At 44.2% G+C, this 19,769-nt stretch overlaps 1 protein-coding gene across 1 annotated transcript in view; it reads right to left on the minus strand.

Moving 5' to 3' along the window:
- Positions 1–19,769, minus strand: part of USP43 (ubiquitin specific peptidase 43) — a 929,425-nt gene that overhangs the window by 124,331 nt on the left and 785,325 nt on the right. Inside the window, 1 exon segment of the mRNA XM_086930623.1 lies at positions 18,927–19,038. Within this exon segment, the coding sequence (XP_086786749.1) occupies positions 18,927–19,038 (112 nt within the window).

Raw genomic sequence — 19,769 nt, forward strand, 5'->3', positions numbered from 1 at the left:
AGTGGGGATTTGCCGCATATGGAGTGGAAGCTTGTTCCACGCCCTGGAACCTAACACTCCAAGAGATTTCCCTCCTTTCGTGGAAAGCTTGAATTTGGGGATCAGCAACAAGTTTATATTTGAGGACCTAAAGTTGCGAGATGGCACATACTTTCTAAAACGGTTCAGGAAATATTTAGGCCCCTGCTGATGGTAGGATCTGAAAGTGATGACTAGGACTTTAAACAGGATAAGTTTGTGGATTGGTAACCAGTGTAGGGCCTTGAGTGCCGCCGAGGCAGATGACCTCCTCGGCCAGCTCAGAACAAGGCGGGCGGCTGCATGCTGGACCATCTGCAGCCTGTGCAGGACTGATTTATTTGATCCTGCATACAGGCTATTGCAGTAGTCCAGACGAGATGTTATCAGTGCAACCGCCACAGTTTTCCTGGCTGCCAAAGGAAGAAGGTCAAAGAATTTTCTCAATCCTCTGATTATGCTAAAACAGGTGCTGGCCACAGCCACTGCCTGTTGTTTAAATGACAGTGAATCGTCAAACCTGATACCCAGGTTACGGGCAATGTTGATGGCATTCGGGGGAACTTCTGCATCTTGCGGCCACCATAGTTTGGGGGAGAAGAGGTTTTGCTGTCCAAAAGGCAGGATTTCGGTCTTACCCGAGTTGCACTTGAGGTGGTTATTTCGCATCCAGTCAAAGGTCGCTGCGAGGCAGTTTCTCAGATTTGCTTCATCAGCGTATGATATAGTACTGATGTGAAATGAGGTAATCAGCTTGATCAGGGGGACCATGTAAAGATTGAAAAGTACGGGGCTCAAACTGGAGTGCTGTGGTACCCCTGTTGTCATTGCTTTTTCCTCGGAGCAAAACTCTCCTAGTACCGTGACTTTCCGCATATGACTGAGGAAGTTCTTCAACCATTCAAGCACAAGACCTGCTATCCCTGATTTTACTAGGCGGCTAATCAATACGGAGTGCGAGACCATATCGAAGGCCGCCGATAGATCAAGTAAAATCAGCACCGCCTTCTCCCTGATCCATGGCGGTCTTCAAAGTCTCTACAGTGAACAACAGAGCAGACTCCGTCGAGTGCATAGCTCTAAAACCGGACTGGTTGGGATGTAGAATATCATTGTCCTCTAGAAACCTTGTCAGTTGTTTGTTCACAACGGCTTCCGTAAGTTTAAACAAAACTGGGAGCAGCGAGATAGGGCGGAGGTTGGAAAGTGTAGTAGGATCCGCTAAAGGTTTCTTCTGTAGAGGTTTCACAACAGCCAGTTTCCATTCCAGCGGGATAATAGCAGAGGACAATGAGGAATTGATGGTGTTATTAATGGTTGGGTTCACCGTGTCTACTAAGGCATGTAACAGTATCGGAGGGCAGGGGTCAAAGGGAGAACCAGATTTGCTAGAAATTATGGCCTGACGAGATTCTTCCAGGCTAATGGGAGTAAAATGTTTGAGCTGAACCATCCCAGTTCCTTCTTCATTCACTCCGTCCGAGGGGAGTGCAGTTGGTTGTGGGAAGTCTTTAGTTATATCTAGTATTTTCTGCTCAAAAAAATGGGCAATGGAATTGCACAAGGTCAGTGAGGGCGGGATCTCTTGCGTGAGAATTCTAGGATTCATAAAACTATTTACTATCCTGAAAAACTCTTTCTGTTTACAGTTAGAGGAATTGATGGATTCAAAATAATATTCTTTTTTGGCAGTTTTAATCAGGGCATGGTAATGTCTCCTAGCCTTTTTATAATTACTAAGTTCTTCGACCTCATAGTGTCGGCGCCATTTCCTCTCCAGTACTCTAACCTCCCTTTGCTTCTCTTTTAGAGAACGCGAGAACCATGTTAAGGACAGTTTTTTAAGATTTTTGCCTGCATTGCTCGGGTTCACCAGGCCACAAAGTTCAGTGATCCAGTCACAGAAACTCTTATTATCTATATCAGTGTGACCGGTCATTGTGTGTCTGCATTCAAAGGCTATCTGTAGGAGATCAGGGTTGTCAATTAATTTTAGCCAGTCCCATTTTGTGCGGCCACCACCATTATTCCGGCCAGTCCTTTCCGCTTTCCCTACCACTAGGAGATCAAAAGGGACTAGCATATAATCAGACCAAGTCTGAGCACAAGGGGGTTTACCTTCGGGGTATTGATGTTCGTACAAACGCAATCCAAGATGTGTCCTGCTTTATGAGTGGGATCCAATGTCAGCAGGGTAAGCCCTAGGACATTCATTAGATCTCTGAAACACGTCGCACTTGAATCTGCGGCGGAATCCAGATTGAGATTTAAATCGCCTAATAGTGTAAAATTGGCGAATTTAAGGGGAAGATTGCTAAGTACCTCCCCGAGGCTTTCTAAAAAATCTTTTTGTTGACCTGGTGGACGATAAACTAGTGCCCCTGAGAAGGTGAAAGACTCCTGTATCTGTAAGCAGAAACCCATACTATCCGCCCCCTTGATATCTGGCAGTTCGTAAGAGGTGCATTTCATGGAATCACGATAAATGATTGCCAGCCCCCTTCCGCGTTTTTCCTGCCTATCCAGTCGTTGAATTAGATAGCCTAGCGGGAGGGTCAGTGCAATGTCGGGGTTGCACCAGGCTTTCAGCCATGTTTCTGTAACAAAAAGCCAGTCAAAATCACCTTTGGAGAGCAAGTCAAATATATGTGCCCCATTCTTTCACATATATCTAGCATTGATAATCCCTCCCCAAAGTAATCTAGATCTGTTTCTCTCTCTGATGTCTTGATCGGGGGACAACTTCGTCCTACAATGACGGCAGCAGGTCGGTCCCGACCATTTATCTGCCTTTAGGGTACCGTGACAATGGATGGCCTGTGTGCTCAAAGATAGTAACATATCCCTGGTCAAGTCTTGCTTGGGCATGGAATGAACAGAGTGCATGGCCCTGGGCCTGAACACGACCCGGACGGGCACAGATGGGCTTACCTTTGGCGCACCTTCGGTGCGCCATCGGTGCGCCTGCTGAGCGCGTCCACTTCGCGTCAGCCCCATTCGAGCTTTAAATAGGAGGCTCCTGACGGTCCTAGTGCAACCACTAGACCGTCACCTCTTCAAGATGGCCCCCGGAAGTGAGGGTGCTAGACTTCCTCTGTGCCACGCTAGCCCCGCCACTACTAACAGCACAGGCTGCGGTGGAACGGGGGGATGAGCGGTGCCCTAGGACAGTAAGTGCCCAAAAACACAATATTTATAATGTGCACAGAGTTAAAACAAATATAATAATAATAAGCCATTTGTTGAGCGCCTGGTTACACAGAAGACAGTGTGTCCCCGCGCTAATTGCTGCTAGGATTTCAAGAGGCAGATGTTAGTAGAGCCATTGGAGGGAAAAGTTACATAATGGGGAACAGGAATGTCTTAAGTTTACCCCGGAATCTACATTCCGAAGGTTCCATTCGAAGATGGCGCGGGAGTTCGTTCCACTGTTTGGAGGCTAAATACCTGAATGAGCGGCCACCCATCCTGGCCCTCTTGACTCGGGGAAGTTTGAACAACATCGTGCCGGAGGATCTTAAATTCCAGATAGGACGATGTATACTAAAGAGATTCTTTAGATAATCTGGGCCTTTACCTTGTGCGATACGATGTGCAAAACAGAGGACTTTAAATGTAATCCGTTCCCTGACTGGGAGCCAATGAAGCTTTGCTAGCGCGGTCTTCCCAGAGGCTCTATGAGGAAGCCCAAGCACAAGGCGTGCCGCAGCGTTCTGAACACACTGAAGTTGGTGGAGGCCTTTCACACTCAAGCCTACTAGCAGGGCATTTCCATAATCAAGGTGGGGGGTCACCAAGGCATGGACAATAGTCTTTCTGGCACCTATAGGGAGGAGATCTAAAACCTTCCTAAGGACCCTCAGTACGCTGAGACACCTACCAGTCACCTTGTTGACGTGTGACTTAGAAGAGAGATCCGAGTCAAGCATTACGCCAAGGTTTCTTACCAAATCCACAGGAGTGGGAGGGCAACCCAGTTCAGTAGGCCACCACCTATGAGACTAGGCAGATACTGCTTTCCCAACAACTAGCAGTTGTTTTTTCGCCATTTAGGCGCAGGCAGTTGTTATTCATCCATGATGCCACTGATGACAAACAGTTGGAAAAATTTGTGGCATCATCACTGTGGTCGGGCGTAAGCTTGAGTATCAGTTGGGTGTCATCGGCGTAGCTGACAATGGCCACCCCAAATGCCTCCACCACGTGAGCCAGGGGTTCCATATAGATGTTGAACAAAGTAGGGCTCAAACTTGAGCCCTGAGGAACCCCATGGCTCACCTTCCTAATGGATGACCTGAAGGGTGGGCAATGAATTTGGAAGCTCCTATTGGCCAGAAAGGAACGTATATATACTGTGCAGAATCGTAATCATTAAGCAAACAGTACAAGCAGCGAATTTAAAATACAAGTTATGACAGTGCCAGCTCTATATTCAGCAGCGTGTCAGTATGGCCGGGATTTCTGAGTGAATAGATGCTTCTATACAGCACACCATCCTTTTTGTCTACATTTTCCCATAGCAAAGCCAACGGGCAGCCTTTAATGTGCCTAACAGAATTGTGCCTGCCTTTCTTTATGACCAATGGGTAAAGACAGACCTATTGTCTACTTCAGTGCTTGTTTTGTAATTTGTTTGGGGTATTTGCACCACTCCTCATTACCGAACACCTCCACATAGGATCACATTCATCAATTGACCCTGGATTATGAATCACACATTCAAACAGCTCTAGTTTTTCAGACTACAGCACAAACTGAATGTGAAGTTTAGACGTTTGGGTTTACAAATCCGATCATGGTTAGTGCTGTTGACTGAAAACAGAAGTGACTGAAAGGGTCTCATGAAATGCTGCTCATTTCCAGTCATGTGCTATATTTGGCAGTACGCCAAATGTTTTCCGCACTTCCTTTGTTTCATATTGTAAATAAGGGCCTCATTTAGAGTTTGGCCGACAATTACTCTGTCACAATATTCCGTAGACAACATCTAATCTACCTTATTACATATTGGGTAAAATACTCCCTTCTGTACATTATAAAGATAATGTTAGTTACTGAGGAGTTCTGTAACCATATAGCGGCACGAGGTGGTAGGTTGAGTGCTTTTATTAACCATGGAAATCCAAAGTGACTTGCAATATCCTTATAATGTAACGGGGGTATTTTATTGCACATAATATCTCGGTTTTGTCCCTCCTTCTAAAACACATTAAATGACCAACAGGTGGCCTGGAGTTGTGTGAAATCATCTTTTGGTCCTGCCTTTTTAGCCCACAGCACTTTGTATGATGGGATTTTCCATTTTGAAAGAAACGACATGTCCCAGAATGCAATGTGCTGCAAGGTATAAAGGCAAGTATTGCTGATGGTGTGGCACATGGCATGGGATCCCTTTGTTGCTGTGCCTAGACTGGCTCCCAAAATTATCAGAGGGGGCCCATCGCCCATCCTAAAAACAATACCCATTACTTTAATAGGTGACATTTTGAGAAACAAAAATAAATTCCTTTACCCTTCACCCATGAAAGAATGTTTTCTGTTTCTTAGATGAGCCTTCTCCATGACTTCCTGCAGGTTGGTTTAGACAGCCTGCATTGCTTCCCACAACCAATGAGGGAAATTGGAGGCGGCTCCAAGCACTGTCTGTGAAGTGACAGTTTATTTTTAAAACTTCTACTGCACGTGCAATGCTTGGGCTCCCTCGCCAACTTCTTTCAAACAGAGTATCGATCGCTGTGCCTCAGCATTGTGAGGTTTGAACGTGCTTGTAATAGGTTATTACAAGCGACTTGTGTTATTATTCGGCGCGTCCTTTTTTCGGAATGCTCAGATTATAGGAAATTAAACAACAATACATTATAGGGAGATTTCGAACAAATCACAAATATTATAAGCACATTATTTCCGGGAGCACTTGTCATAAGGTGCATGTGATCGCCATCTCGTCTACAGCAGGCCCTAATATGTGTTCATGCTGCACTTCGATGGCGAATTCACTTGACAGAAGACACAGGGTCCATCCAGTTCACAATTCTTCTATTTGTTCAGACACTAACCCAGACCCTCAGCTCTCCTTGCTTGACGTTCTGTTAAACATAGATTTTTTTTGTCAAGCACGGCCATCTTTCATAGATATGCAACAATCACAGCCCCTCTTTGTCCTGGTCGGGGCTAAATAGTGGTATTTCGGATGATTTCAAAGTAATGAAGCTCGAGACATGTCGAATACCAAACCATGTACATTACATGAAACGGATGAAGAGCCACAGCAGGTTGAAATGCGTCAGTGATTACTGGACATATTTGAGTGATACGGTACCCGACTGTGGACAGCAAGGTCATCTTAAAAGTGAGCCCTTCTTTGGATTATGACACCATTTTGAGCCCTTGTGTGACGTCAGGGAAGCAACAGCGAGGCTGCTGTCGTGGTAAAGCGAGGGCCTCGCTATTGGACCTGCTTCTGGCGGTGCCTTGTGCAGGCTCGAGCCTTCCCCGCAGCAGATTGCAGGATGCCGCTTGTTATGGTCCGGGACAGTTGTGACTTCATGAAAATAAATGCAGCCAGTCCCACTGGTTCAAACGGCCCATAAATGTGCATTAATCGACAGGAATGTCTTCTAGTTCACCTTAAATGACGCTAAGCATGATTCAGCGCTCTCCAATACCCACGTGCACCCCTCAGATATGCTGTAAATCGCGGGTCTATCTTCATTTATCTGACGCGCAGTACCTCTGCAGTGCAGGCTCGGGGACCAGTGGCAGGGGGGTGATAAAAGACCAAGCCAGCCATGGATTTTGCCATTTGTATGAGTTAAATTGGCATTTTTATTACCCAGCCATGTTAAACAAGGAAAGGAGACAGATGTTTTTTTCGGCTGCTGCTAATCTTTAAATAACTCCATGGATGGATTCCCCGCTCCCTCCTGGGCCGGTGACTGCCGCTCCCTGAGCGGTGGCCGCCGCAGGCCAGCGATGGCGCGGCGAGGCGCTCTAACTGCATGGGTAAGGGGGCAGGAAGGGGCAATTATGGGGTCTCTCTTCTCCATCAGCACAGGGGCGGTGACCCCAGAGGTTGGACTCGGTACCTGGCGGAAGAACAGAGAGGGGCCTTGGATTTATATAGCTGCTTCGACAGCACCGGTGACCCAAAGAGGTCTGGAGATAGAGCGGCAGGTGCAGTGACGCCGGGCTATGGGAGCATCAGGGCACTACTGCAACCTGACCATGGCTGTAGTTTCACCACTAGATCTGGGGATGTGCAGCCCATTTTCCTTGTTTACATTAGAGCTTGTGGTACCGTTTCTGCCGAAATGGAGATTTTTACTAACTTGCATTTGCAGTAGGAAAAGGTAAACCAATGTTAGGTCTTAGGTTTTCAACTTCTGCAGGCGGCTTCAATGTAGCTACGAGACCACACTTTCTCACAGTCAGACTCTCTCATTTTCAATTCAGCCCCAGAAATGTATTTCAAGTAAATAAGTTACCACTATCAGCGACATTATTTTTACATATAATGACTGAACCGTTTTAAGTGTTTGGAGTATAGACCATTTATTACCATTGTTGTGTATGGGATGGGTCCCTCTCTCATGAGATGCAAAGAATCAAGTGGGTTAGGATGTCCCTCTCCACCTGCAACAATGGTAGTACACAGCATGTTATACTCCGCAGATCAGTATATGTGATTACGCTCCGGCATCTTTTCCTGTGTATTTGTTTATAACACGGTCTTTAATCAAACCCAGGATACAAGAAGTTAAATTTGTGCCAGAAGGTAAAATCAGATAGGTCCTTCCTAAATGTTAGGAAAATGTTATTCCTGTGCAAATTCATTATAAAATGTAACTTATGAGCCAGTGAAAATGTGTTTTCGTATGTAAATGTTTTCTGCACTGCAGTAAAACATGTATGACTGCATATATTACTACAGCTGCTCTAAATAACATTATTAGCCCACGTTTCTTTTCACTGCCGTAGCCTAACTAACCTGGTGTATATGCTGATGTGATGAGTGTAATATGCTAATTATTCCCATTGTTGAATGTGTCACGAGACACATTGTTACAAAAGGCAAAGCCTTGAGTGGGTCTTGATACCCCAATCCCTCCCATAACATATTAGATTCCCAGCACCTTCATATCTGGTTTATGCAATGACATTTTTTCATGTTTATTTGTTTGAAAAAAGATATTCCCAGGATGAAAAACTTTCAAATTATGCATTAAAGTAAAATCAAACTGATGTACTCAGCAACCATTAGGAGAATTGTTTCCATCAATTAAGTGTAATATACAATCTGTGGGGCAGTAAACAGTTGAAACATTTTTTTAAGGTCGCTCAACTCTAATAATAAACTGCAAATTTAACTTTAAACTGCAGTAATAAATGTGTGAGTGTGGATTTTTAGTACAGCTGTACTTAAAAATGTGAAATTGTGTGTATTAACATATATATACCTTCAAATGCATAAATATAAACCAGGACCACGGACGTGGTCGAAACGCATCTTTTTGCCAATTAAATAAAGAACTTCTAACCTGATCATAGGGCTCGTGGAGGTCCTTTTGTTGCTACCCGTTACATTTGGAATATGTATATACTATTTACACATATCGCTAGTAAGTAGTTATGGTTAGGATCTAGTTTCCATAGGATTTCTTTTTTTTGTTTTGTCAATAACTTTGGTGTTGCTTGACGATTCTTCATGAAATTTCAAAACTAATTCAATGCTCACTTCAGCTGCCATCTTAAACATTTCGGGGTGATCCGTCAAGCGAAGGCCAAGAGCTAGAGTTTACTTAAACATGCTTTTTCCCCATGTTAATTCCACTAGGAGCTTTAGACACTGCTATAGCCTAAATTGCTGAACAGAATTACACCAAATTTGGCAGGAAGGCATGTGTTGGTTCAAGGAAGAGCCTTTTTGTGATTTGGTGTAAATTCGATCAGTAGTAATGGAGAAATGGAAATAAATCTCCAGTTGTGTATATATAGGGAGGTGGTGGATTTGTGGCCTCTCCCGATCTTGTGCTGAGATCAGATTGGCTAACAACACTTCAAACCAGGAAGTGTTGTCAACTATCTTGTGACTCAGAGTCACAAGAAAAAACTTTTTAAAAAAGGAAAGGGGGCAGGGTTGACACACCATTAACCCCTAGCCCTCTTTGGGGGGTGTCACAAGGCCAAAAAAGCATAGGATCCGTGACTCCCACCAATATATATTTTTTTTAAATAAAGCGCGGGCTCCGGTGCTTTGTTTAATATGACACCCCAGGTGGGCCAGGTTCAGTGGGCTCACAGCCCTCGGGACCACCACCTCTCCAGGGCTAAGTTACATCATAATGCATGGGGGGGCTCTGCCCCCCACGCTGCCCCAGGGACTGCCACCTCCTCAGGCCACACTGTTTATTATAATAATAAAATGCAGGGGAGGCTCTAAAGCCTTCCACGCTCCCTCGGGGTCTGCCACCTCCCCAGGGCATAAATACAATAATTAAGGGGGTCCGTGGCTTAATTCACAAAGGAGGCCCACCTCCAGGAGCTCTGCACGGCCCTGGAGACTACCACCCCCCCAAGACCGGCTCCAGTAATGTCCCGGGGTGCCCACCCCCAAGACATTTCAGTTTGTTGTGGCTCGGAGGAACCACAGCTCTTGGCGAGAGCGAATTCTCTGCTTTCAGCAGGCGAGAGCAAAAATGCTCTTGCTTGCTGAAAGCAGAGCAAGAGTATTTTCCTGCACACTGTGAAAAAAAAATACCAAGCCCTGGGGGATGGGGTCCTTGGGAACAAAACCGTCCCGAAGGGGGGCCGCGTGTCCCCCCTCCCTTTAAAAAAATAAAAATAATTTAAAAAAAGGGCAGACCCCAGGGTCTGGGGTCCAGTGGCCCAAAACAGCCCAGGGAAGGGGGTCCCCCTTCCTAAAAATAGACCAAATAAATACATTTTAAAAATCAGGCAACTTGCTGGAGCCCCCGCTCCTTTCTCCACCCCTCTGCAAATGCACCTTCAGGTGCACTGCTGGTTGGGGTATGAAGTCCCCTTCACTGCTGAGGGTCCTTAGGGGCCATTGTTGAGAGGTGGTAGGAGTTGGGGTACGCCGCAAATGAAGTTCTTGGGTGCGGTTATGAAGGGGGGCAGTTAGATGCTCAGGGTGCATTCTGAAAGGAAGTGATGCACTTGAGGGGGTTCTGTTGTATGCCAATGTTGTAGCATCTGTCAATGAGAGTGTGGTGGGAGACTTTCGAACACAGTAGAGATTCGAGAAGGATCAGGGCCACCATTTCTCAGCAATCAAGTAGAGTTCTGATTTTGTCTGTGGTGGCTATCAGTGCGGTCTCAGTGCTGTGGTTGGCACGAATTCTATTTGAGAGTCATCGAGTAGGTTGTTTTGATCCAGACAGCCAGCACCCACACCGGGGGCCTCATTTGAGGGCCTGATTTCCGCTTCTATATCCAAAGCATTCTCCCTTTTGTCACAAAGGAGTCCAGGGTTTCCAATAGGAACAAATATCAGTATTAGTTTATTGCAGAAAGAAAGACTGGTCATATATAGTGATCCCCACTGGGTAGTTATAGTTAGATCTGAGTTTCCATAAGAAAAGCTTATTAGGTTTTCCTAATAATTCATTTGACGAATCACCAAACTTTCCAGAAAAAAGTCTCATCCACCTCAACTCCTTGAAAATTTTGGGGTGATCCGTCAAGCGAGGACTGAGAAAAGAGCGTCCCAAAACACACTTTTAAGATTCATTTTTCCATAGGAAAATTGAACAGTGTTACTGCAAAAACCACAAATCGAATTTACACCAAATTTGGAAGAAAGCTAGGTCTTGGTCCAGAAAACGTGTTGCAAATCTGTTCAATAGTTTATAAGCAATTAATGCTCAAAAACGTTGCATCTATCACGCTGTGAAAGATCTGCTGACCCGACAGATCTCAAGCTGGGATCTGATTGGCTGCTACCGCCCCATCAACAACAATGTAGCAACAGCCATCTTAGGACCTGGACCCAGTCCTGAGTCCTAGAAAAAGGTTAAACAAAAAAGTATGAGTGGGCAAGCAAAATATGTAATTTCACAATAATTATACACACTAAGCATATTAACATTGCACGATATTCCACTTGCCCATTGTTTGCACCTGGTTTCATTTGAAGTCAGGATTTAATGCAAAGATCCTGCTTTGCCTGAAAACCCATGTGTATTTGTTCTGTTCCTGCTGTAAAACATCCAGTTTGTATAGATTGTAGGGGATGGCTTCTCGCAACACAACTCGCACAGCACTCACATTCACAGATGCATAGATTATAGGTGGATAGCTCCTCGCAGTGCAAAGCGATTTTGACACTTTATTCGTGGCCACGTTACACGTAAAAATAGTTTTGATGTGCTAAAGTTGATTAGCAATGCCACCATCAATCAGGCAAGTTTTCACACAAACACAGCAAATCTGTGCCTCTGTGTATTTTTGTTTTATTCTATAAACCCAGATCAGTTGACTGGGGGTGAGTGTTTGATTGGCTCAAACGCTCCTTCCATCATCCCCTTTTGTATCGCTTTATTCTATATACTACCTAATCCTGCTGATGCGCGCCAAGGGAAATTGTCTCTCCGTGAAAAAGGAGCAATCACTTTACCTTTAAGTGTGTTGCTTCATACTGTGTTTTGCTTAAGTTGGCGCAGGGAGAATATTGTCACAGAAACAAAGTTAAACAATGTAATTGCAAAAATAATTCAATCAATATAAAAATTTGACAGATTTGGTTCAAAAGTTTGTAGGAATCAATCAGCTGTTACTATTGGTGAACTATATCTAGGATGAGTAGATTTGCAAGGTAGCGCCACTCAACAACTCTTGAATAAGGTGCTCTCCTAAGAATTAAAGGAGTGCATTTAACAAAGTGAACATCAATACTTGTGATTCTTTGCCGCTTACATATTTCTTGGTCAACGTTTCTTCATTCTCAGCGTGTATTCGTAGGTAAGGTCCAGAATATTCTGTACAATATGTTCCTTCATAGAGTTTAAAGAATAAGCACCAATTGGAGTTAATAACATAAAATATCATCTACACTCAATGGGGCGATATTTTTGCAAACAAAATTTAGGACACAATATTTATGTCGGACTGTATCTCTGCCAATGATATTTTGCCAAACAGCCACACTAATCTTGCATTTTATATTTCTTATGAAAGAGTCAATGCACTACCTCTTGTGGTAACGTTGCTTCTTGTTTGAACTTTAAAAAAAATGAAACATCCCCTTCACTCAGTTATATGTATTCATTATATTGATTATCTTATGGAGGACATATATTTAATTGGTTTGTTTATTTAAATAGAAAGGGTTTTGGAAGTCTGATGCATTCCAATTGAGCCCATGTGTTTGCACTCATTAGGCCTAGGACTTCATATATTCTTTTTTCACCGTAGGTAAACTATTGTTTCAAGAATGTGAAATTGATTGTCATCAGGTTTCAGCTGTCAAAGATGAAGGTTCCGAATAATGTTCATGAAATTAAGTGGAAGCTGGCTGTATTCAGACAGATTAATGAAAAGGGGCAAATCTTCTATACAATTAATGCTAGAACCAGTAGATGATTATATATCTGAAGTACTATCAAAACAGCCATTGTTTCTTTGGCTGTATTACTGTTAAATAAACCTGTTACCAAGGCAACATGAATAAGACCTTCTGTTACTTTTAATTACCTTTATTTTACACACATGTGCAGCATGTTGAATATAAGTTCAAGGCATGTTCCCTAGGAAGAAGAGCTCGAACAGGATGAAAAAGTAATTTATAGGGCATTAATTTACGTGCTACACTTCAATATTCGGCTCCATTATAAACGTAAAATCCACTACATTTGAAAGCCTTTGCATCTCCTCGAGTGATCCAAATAGGTAATCAAAACTCATGCATAATAACGAGGGATTAGCCAGAAAATTAAAATACCCCCTACTTCGAACCAAAGCTCGTATGCACCAAGCAGGCGAAGAAAGTTATCACAACCATCCACAGAACAGCGGTCTTATCTCTTCCATCCAAGCATGTATTTATTCATCCTTTCAATCGTTCCCTCCACCCACTGAAATCCACCATTTCACCTTTGCATTCTGTCACCCATTTGTTCTTTCAATCATTGAGTCTTTCACCATTCCATCTGTCCACCCATCCATATCCCAACCTGTCCTTCCATCCCCAACCCTATCCATTCATCCATCCACTCAGTCATCATTCTAGCCATCCTTTCGCCCATCCATCCACCTTTTCATTCTGTCCATCCATCCATCCATCCTTTAACTCTATTCATCCATCCATCCTTTCACTCATCCATCCTTTCACTCATCATCCATCTATCCATTTACCAGGGGCGGCTCTTCTGTTGAAGCGCAGGAGCGTTGCCCCACTTTAAATGCCCCGAAGATGAAAAATAAAATGGCAACTTATTACCATTTTATTTTTTATCCCTTGTCCCGAACAGAGTGTCAGGACGGGGCGCGGTTGCTGCTGAGTGCTAGCAGCAGAGAGAAGGGTGACCAGCGTATGTAATGTTTAAAGGGAGCATTTTTTTTGTCTGACCATCTTGCAATGGCCAGCCACACATGCACACTTTAAACATCTCTAACCCAGCTGTATTGAGACAGCAGAGCTAGAGCAAGTGCATGCCTCCAAAGCGATTTGGGGCGCTTACTGAGGCTGCTCCCTCATATCAGGGTGCTGCTCTCATGCTGATAAAAGCAGCACCCTGATTGGTAAAGGGAGTTTCCTGGTGGCCGGGCTGCAGTAGCAAAGAGAGCGTCTGCAGCAAGGAGGTCCTATCGAGTAAGGTGTCCTTTTTAATTATATTTTATATGTGGGCGCCCCCGACCCGTAAATGCCAGCTGCAACTGCCATTTAACCTTTCACCCATCCATCCTTTCATGCACTCATCCATACACGCTTTCACTTATTTGCCCAGCCATCCATTCTTTCAGTAATCCATCGATCATTTCATCCATCTACCCATTTTCCCTTTCACTCATCCATCCATGCTTTCACTCATGCATATATCCTGTCATACATCAACCCGCCCTCCCTTTCACTCACCCATCCATCTTTCCGCTCATCCATCCTTATATTCAATCCTTTAACACTTCCATCATTTCATTCATCCATCCTTCACTCGTCCATCCACCTCTTTACTCTGTTCATTCATCCACCCTTCCACTCCATCCATCTATCCATCCGCCCTTTAATTATCCATCCATTTTTTAACTCATCCATTCATTCTTCCACCCATCCCAACCATCCTCACTTTCACCCATCCATCCATCATATCACTCATCCATGCTTACATCCAACCCTTTCTCTCATCCATCCATCTACCCTTAATCGTCTGCCAATTTTTTCACTCATCCATCCCTCCTTCCTTTCATCCATCCACCCTCTATTTCACTCATCCATCCATCCTTTCACTTATTCGTCCTTCGATGTACCCATCCACCTTTTCACTCACCCATCCATCCACCTCTTGACTCACACATCAATGCATCAATGCCTCTCACTCACCCACCTACCCACTGACCCTTTCACGTTAACTAGGTCAGCTGCAGAAGAGGCCCATGAAGAACTAGCTGTAGCTGCTAAAGCATGGGGTTCATGATGCCCCTGCAGAATTTTAATAACAACCTAATGCAGGCAGAGAAATAGAATTGTAGATATGATGGTTCACTATTGTTTTAGGTAAGTTAAGGTTAGGTAAGTTGTTTTAAGTAAGTTGTGTATGATTGTGTTACACCACCTTCAGGGTGGAACCTACCTATTACGATTAGGGCGCTAGGGTGTAATGGCCTGTTATTAACATAAGTATTGGCAAAGACAATTGGTCTCGCCCCTAAAGGGCCAAGAGGTAAGCCAATTGCACACATACATGCATAGCTGGTACGTTTGGAAATAATTTTCTATTTGAGAAAAATAATTCCAATATGCATCATATTGTACGGTTGCCATTTTTATTTTGCCTTAGTAACTTGGAAGGTGCTCATGATAGAACGGTAAATGAGTATGTAAAAAAAACTTGAACAAGTGTGCATGACGTGCAAAAAAGGGACCGAATAGCTCGGAAGACTATGCTAATGCCAGATTCTTGTACAAAATAAAAAAAATAAAAAATAAAGTGAGAGCGATGGTGTGCAAAGGAAAGTGCGGAGGGGCAGAAAAAAGAGGAGAGCAAAGAAGCAGATGCACTCTCAGTGAGTGCTTAAAATAAAACAATCCATCCCTCTCAAATATGCCACTGTAGAAGACAATTCATCCAGTCAGAACTCTGAGACTGAGATCCTCCTGAGCGGGGCAAACACTAGAACACGAGGAAAGCCATTAAATCAAGAGTAGACAGCTGAGATAGACAACAAAGTCATCCAATCATAATCAAGGAGTTAACCCTAAACTAATTCCGTTATATATTGGAAACAGCAGGACCTCCTACAGACCGCTAAAGTGGTCTATAGCCAAAATCTAAAAATGAATGCCAGTGCCTACATTCGGCAATAACCGGCACAAAGTAGGCACTCCTCTTACCAGATTGCAGCCCTTCCTGAGGGACTCATTTGACTTGCTTTGTCTGAAATTTAGCCCGATTCCGAATTATTGGCCTTGTAAATGAGATGCAACAGGGATTCCTGTTCCATACTAACTGCACCATAAAATCTGTCAGAACCTTAACTATAGCCCAAATCTCATTTGCTCAGCTAGGTTGGAGGCCTGTACATTGTTTGGAAACTGCAAGCACTGGGAGGAGGGCAACATGTTCGACCACGGCCGGTGCAGGTAAAAGCAGTGGGGCGGGGCAAGGGGGGGGGGGTCGACATACAACGGCGAAGTAGAATCATTTGTTGTTTTTTTAAACACATACCTTGCGCTCGCCGCATCGCTGAGTCGGTGATGCAGCGAGTGCAAGGTCCATTTTTAAAAATAAAATAAATTCTCCCTTCTCCCTCATCATCATCATTTGTAGACTCCCCCCACCCTGTGCCTCCCCACTCTTACCTGCACCGGCCGCAGCTTAACATGTTGCGAGGCCTGTCAGAAACAGTCAGTAATCATCAATTGTACCTAGAATCCCAGGAACCCAGGAGTATCACTGGAAGACACACCCAGGGCAGACTTGTCATCGGGGAGTTAGGTTCACAAAAATAGCTCAAATGGCACATTCGGTGAATAAGTGTCAAACCCAAGCAGATATCATCAAAGGAAAATTCTAAAATACTTATTTTTGGTAAGTGTTAAAGATGCGGGATTGGGTAAAGAGAACTGTTATTTTAATCTCTACTTTGGATGGTATCGGTTTCTTCCTACACAATTAAAAAAAAGAGACGACTTTGCAGATTCCAGCGTTATGTTTGCGAAACCTTTGCAGGGCGCTCGAGGTCAGGGTGGGGGATAAAGTGAATCTGAATACAGAGAAAACACGAGGCAGATGCCAGGACATAGGGAAGTGTCGTAATCTCATTATAAGGGCGCCACATCCACCTGCATTTCCAGGGCTAGCAATTGACAGAATGCATAGGTGACAGCATACACGATGCCATCAAGTTATTATGTCAATTGTGCTGTTTGCATGCCATTAGCAATCCACTTTTAAATGATATGCAAAATATTGTATTGTATTGTATATGCTCTTATATAGATTATGGCTACCAGAGGGCATCCCAGCGCTGTGGACGTGCGGAGGAACAAGTGAAGTTTTGTGGGAACAGCCAAGTTTTCAGTTGTTTGCGGAATGAGAGGTGGTTGACTTCCTGGCGGATGGATATAGTCAGGGAGATCCAAAGTTTGGAGGCATTGTAGGAGAAAAGACATCCTCCGGTACGGGACCTCCTGATTCTGGGGACCTCGACCAGATGTAGATCATTGGAGCGGAGGCTCCTGGATGTTTTATGGGGTTTGATGAGGTTATTGAGGGAAGGGGGACCTTTTCCCTGAAGGTTTTTGTGGGCAATGCATAGAGCTTTAAAATGAATTCACTCTTGCATCGGGAGCCAGTGAAGTGTTCTCAGGGCTGGTTTGGCTTAGGAGTGGTTGTTAGTACCTGTGAGTAGTCTTGCTGCAGCGTTTGGTACCACCTGAAGTTTACGGATCGCTGAGGTGGGGGCTCCTAAATAGAGGGCATTTCCATAGTCCAAGCTTGATAAAAATGAGAGCTTGGATTAGGTTGTGTGTTGACCTCAGCAGGCCGAAGCAGCTGGCAGCTGTTTTTCTGGCTTGGACTCTGAAGGTAAGCTCCTTATCAAGCCAGATGCCGAGGCTCTTTATTTCGTTTTTTGGGGTTGGGGCGGGCCCCATGCATGGCGGCCACAACGTGTGTGGGTTGAAGGTTGCTTGGTTACCCAGCAGCATGAGCACAGTTATCGCCATTGAGTTTTAGATGTGACACACTCATCCAACTGGCAACTTCTCTAAGACAGGAGCTCAGGTTTGTGGGGTCCTGCTCTACCTGGATCAGTGCCACCACTAGCTGTGTGTCGTCAGCATAACTAATAAGCTGGGTGCTAAAGGGTGAGACTATTTCAGCTAGTGGGGACATGTACACGTTGAAAAGGGTAGGGCTCAGGGAAGAGCTTTGGGGAACCCCACATTGCAGAGGTAGTGGGCGAGAGTAGGTGTTACCTTCAAACACCTGGAAGTATCTTCCTTCAAGCAATGACTCCAACCAGGAGAGGGCCCTTCCTGTTACTCACACATGAATTAAAGAGCTCTGCAAACGTTTAAATTGTTGCTCAGTTCCTGCTTTGCCATAAAAACGTGGAGGGTTTCTTTGCATAAGCATACAGAAGCTAGGGAAATTAGTGCTGCAACCCTCTCCTTGCTCTCAAGGCGGAGCCACACAAGGTACACTCCCTTGCAGGCATGGTTATATGTGTGCACCAGAGAGGTAGAAAACTCCTTTTTTGTCCTGTTAGTATGACTGTGCCAAAAAACATGGAGTTTCCAGACAAAAACATGGCTTTTAAGCACACACTGTTAGCATTACCATTCAAATGATTAGTTCACGTTTAGACTCCATGCCTGTTACACTCATTCCTCGGTATTAAATGCAGTCATGTTAACAAGCAGTCAGGACTGTCTTCAGTGAAACATGCATTTTTATCATACAAAGGCCCTGCCACACACTGAAGAAGGTAGTCACATTAAATGAAAGTTCGTAAAAACATAAGGACAGAAACAACTTTCAGTGGAATATAATCACTTTCTATTGAAGGAAGTCATCAACAGAGAAGAGACACTCACTCACTGATTCGCAGCATCACTCAATGAAAGGTGGTCTCATTCCATTTTATACTGTCCACTTAGTGGAAAGCTATCATTTCTAACGAGGTACAGTCCCACTCCTACTCGGTCTACTAATAGGCACTAGTTTGGAAACAGTGACACATAATAAAATGTAAATTTGCTCAAAGGAAGGGATTCTCTCTAACAGAATTCAAAGATAATCTAAAATAAAACAATGTCTTACACCCTGAAAGGTATTTTTGAACGCCATTCACTATGGGCATACTTTAAGCCCACACTGGCAGCCTTGCATTCGTGCAACAAATCTGGCATTTTCTGAATTGTAATAACGAACAGCAGATTGCTTACCAGCCTACCAAAAATGTCATATCATCAAGAGTTTTTTGGAAATATTCTTATTGCCTCACAGATCAGTTTCCCCCTGTATAGAGGGCCCACATCCATCTGTGAAGAATCGTAAAGCAGAAAAGCAAGCATCCTTTGTGTGTGATTGACACTTCTGCTCTTCTTACCCCATAAACGACCAATATGCAATGCTGATGTTTCTACTGGGGGGCGCAGTGAAGTGCAGAATACTGTAGAGCAAAACTCTGACCCCTGGTCAACTCTTTTCACCTACAATCACACTGACCTGCACTTGAGCCTCACTCCTCATCAGATACCGCATTTTGTTCAGGATGCACTGCTGCAGCTGATCCCAGGACATCGCCCTGTCTTCTCTCGTGAGCAAAGGTGGCCCAAACCTGCAAATCCCAAAGATTGAATGCATTAAAAAAATTATCACATCAGCATAATGAGAAAGAAAATTGGACAGGAACGCTTCATGCATTTTCAGTTGCCTCATCAAGATAAGCATGTTGCAGGCAAATTAAAAATGAAATACACATTTTCACATCAAACCACCCTGATAGGATTGTGACTCAATTAAATTATAGACAGTGAACAGTACAGTAGGTAATCAGTATTAAGACATTGTAAGTGAGGTACCATTGACTGGTTGAAACCACGAAGGAGATAAATAGGAGCGATAAAAAACAATCGTAGGCTTCATGGTCCGTATTAAATTCTTCCCTCCTACCCCTCTCAAAATCCATGCTGAGACGGGGAGAGTAAGAGTCATTTATAAAATGCATTCATTTCTGTAAAAAGATGGAATTATGTCCGGGAGGCCCACAGATAATATGGGAGAGAACGGTGTGCTGCTCATAAAGTGTAAGCCAGCCTGGCAGCCCTGCAGAAGAGGAAGGCAAGGATGCCTACAAACTAATGAAAGAGCCTACCACCGGGGAAAGAGGCACAGGCGAGACCAATCGTGTCCTTGAGGGCTTGAGAGCTACAAGTGATGAGCACGGCTCTTCCAGACACCTCTCTCTGCTCTGTGCAAGGCCTGCACGCGGCCCTCCTGGATTATCACACCAGTGGACCACAATCAGCGTTAACCATGTCAGCCCAGACTGTCTTGTGTGAAGAGAAG

Source organism: Lissotriton vulgaris, chromosome 7, assembly GCF_964263255.1.
Source record: "Lissotriton vulgaris chromosome 7, aLisVul1.2, whole genome shotgun sequence".
Taxonomy (NCBI): Eukaryota; Metazoa; Chordata; class Amphibia; order Caudata; family Salamandridae; genus Lissotriton; species Lissotriton vulgaris.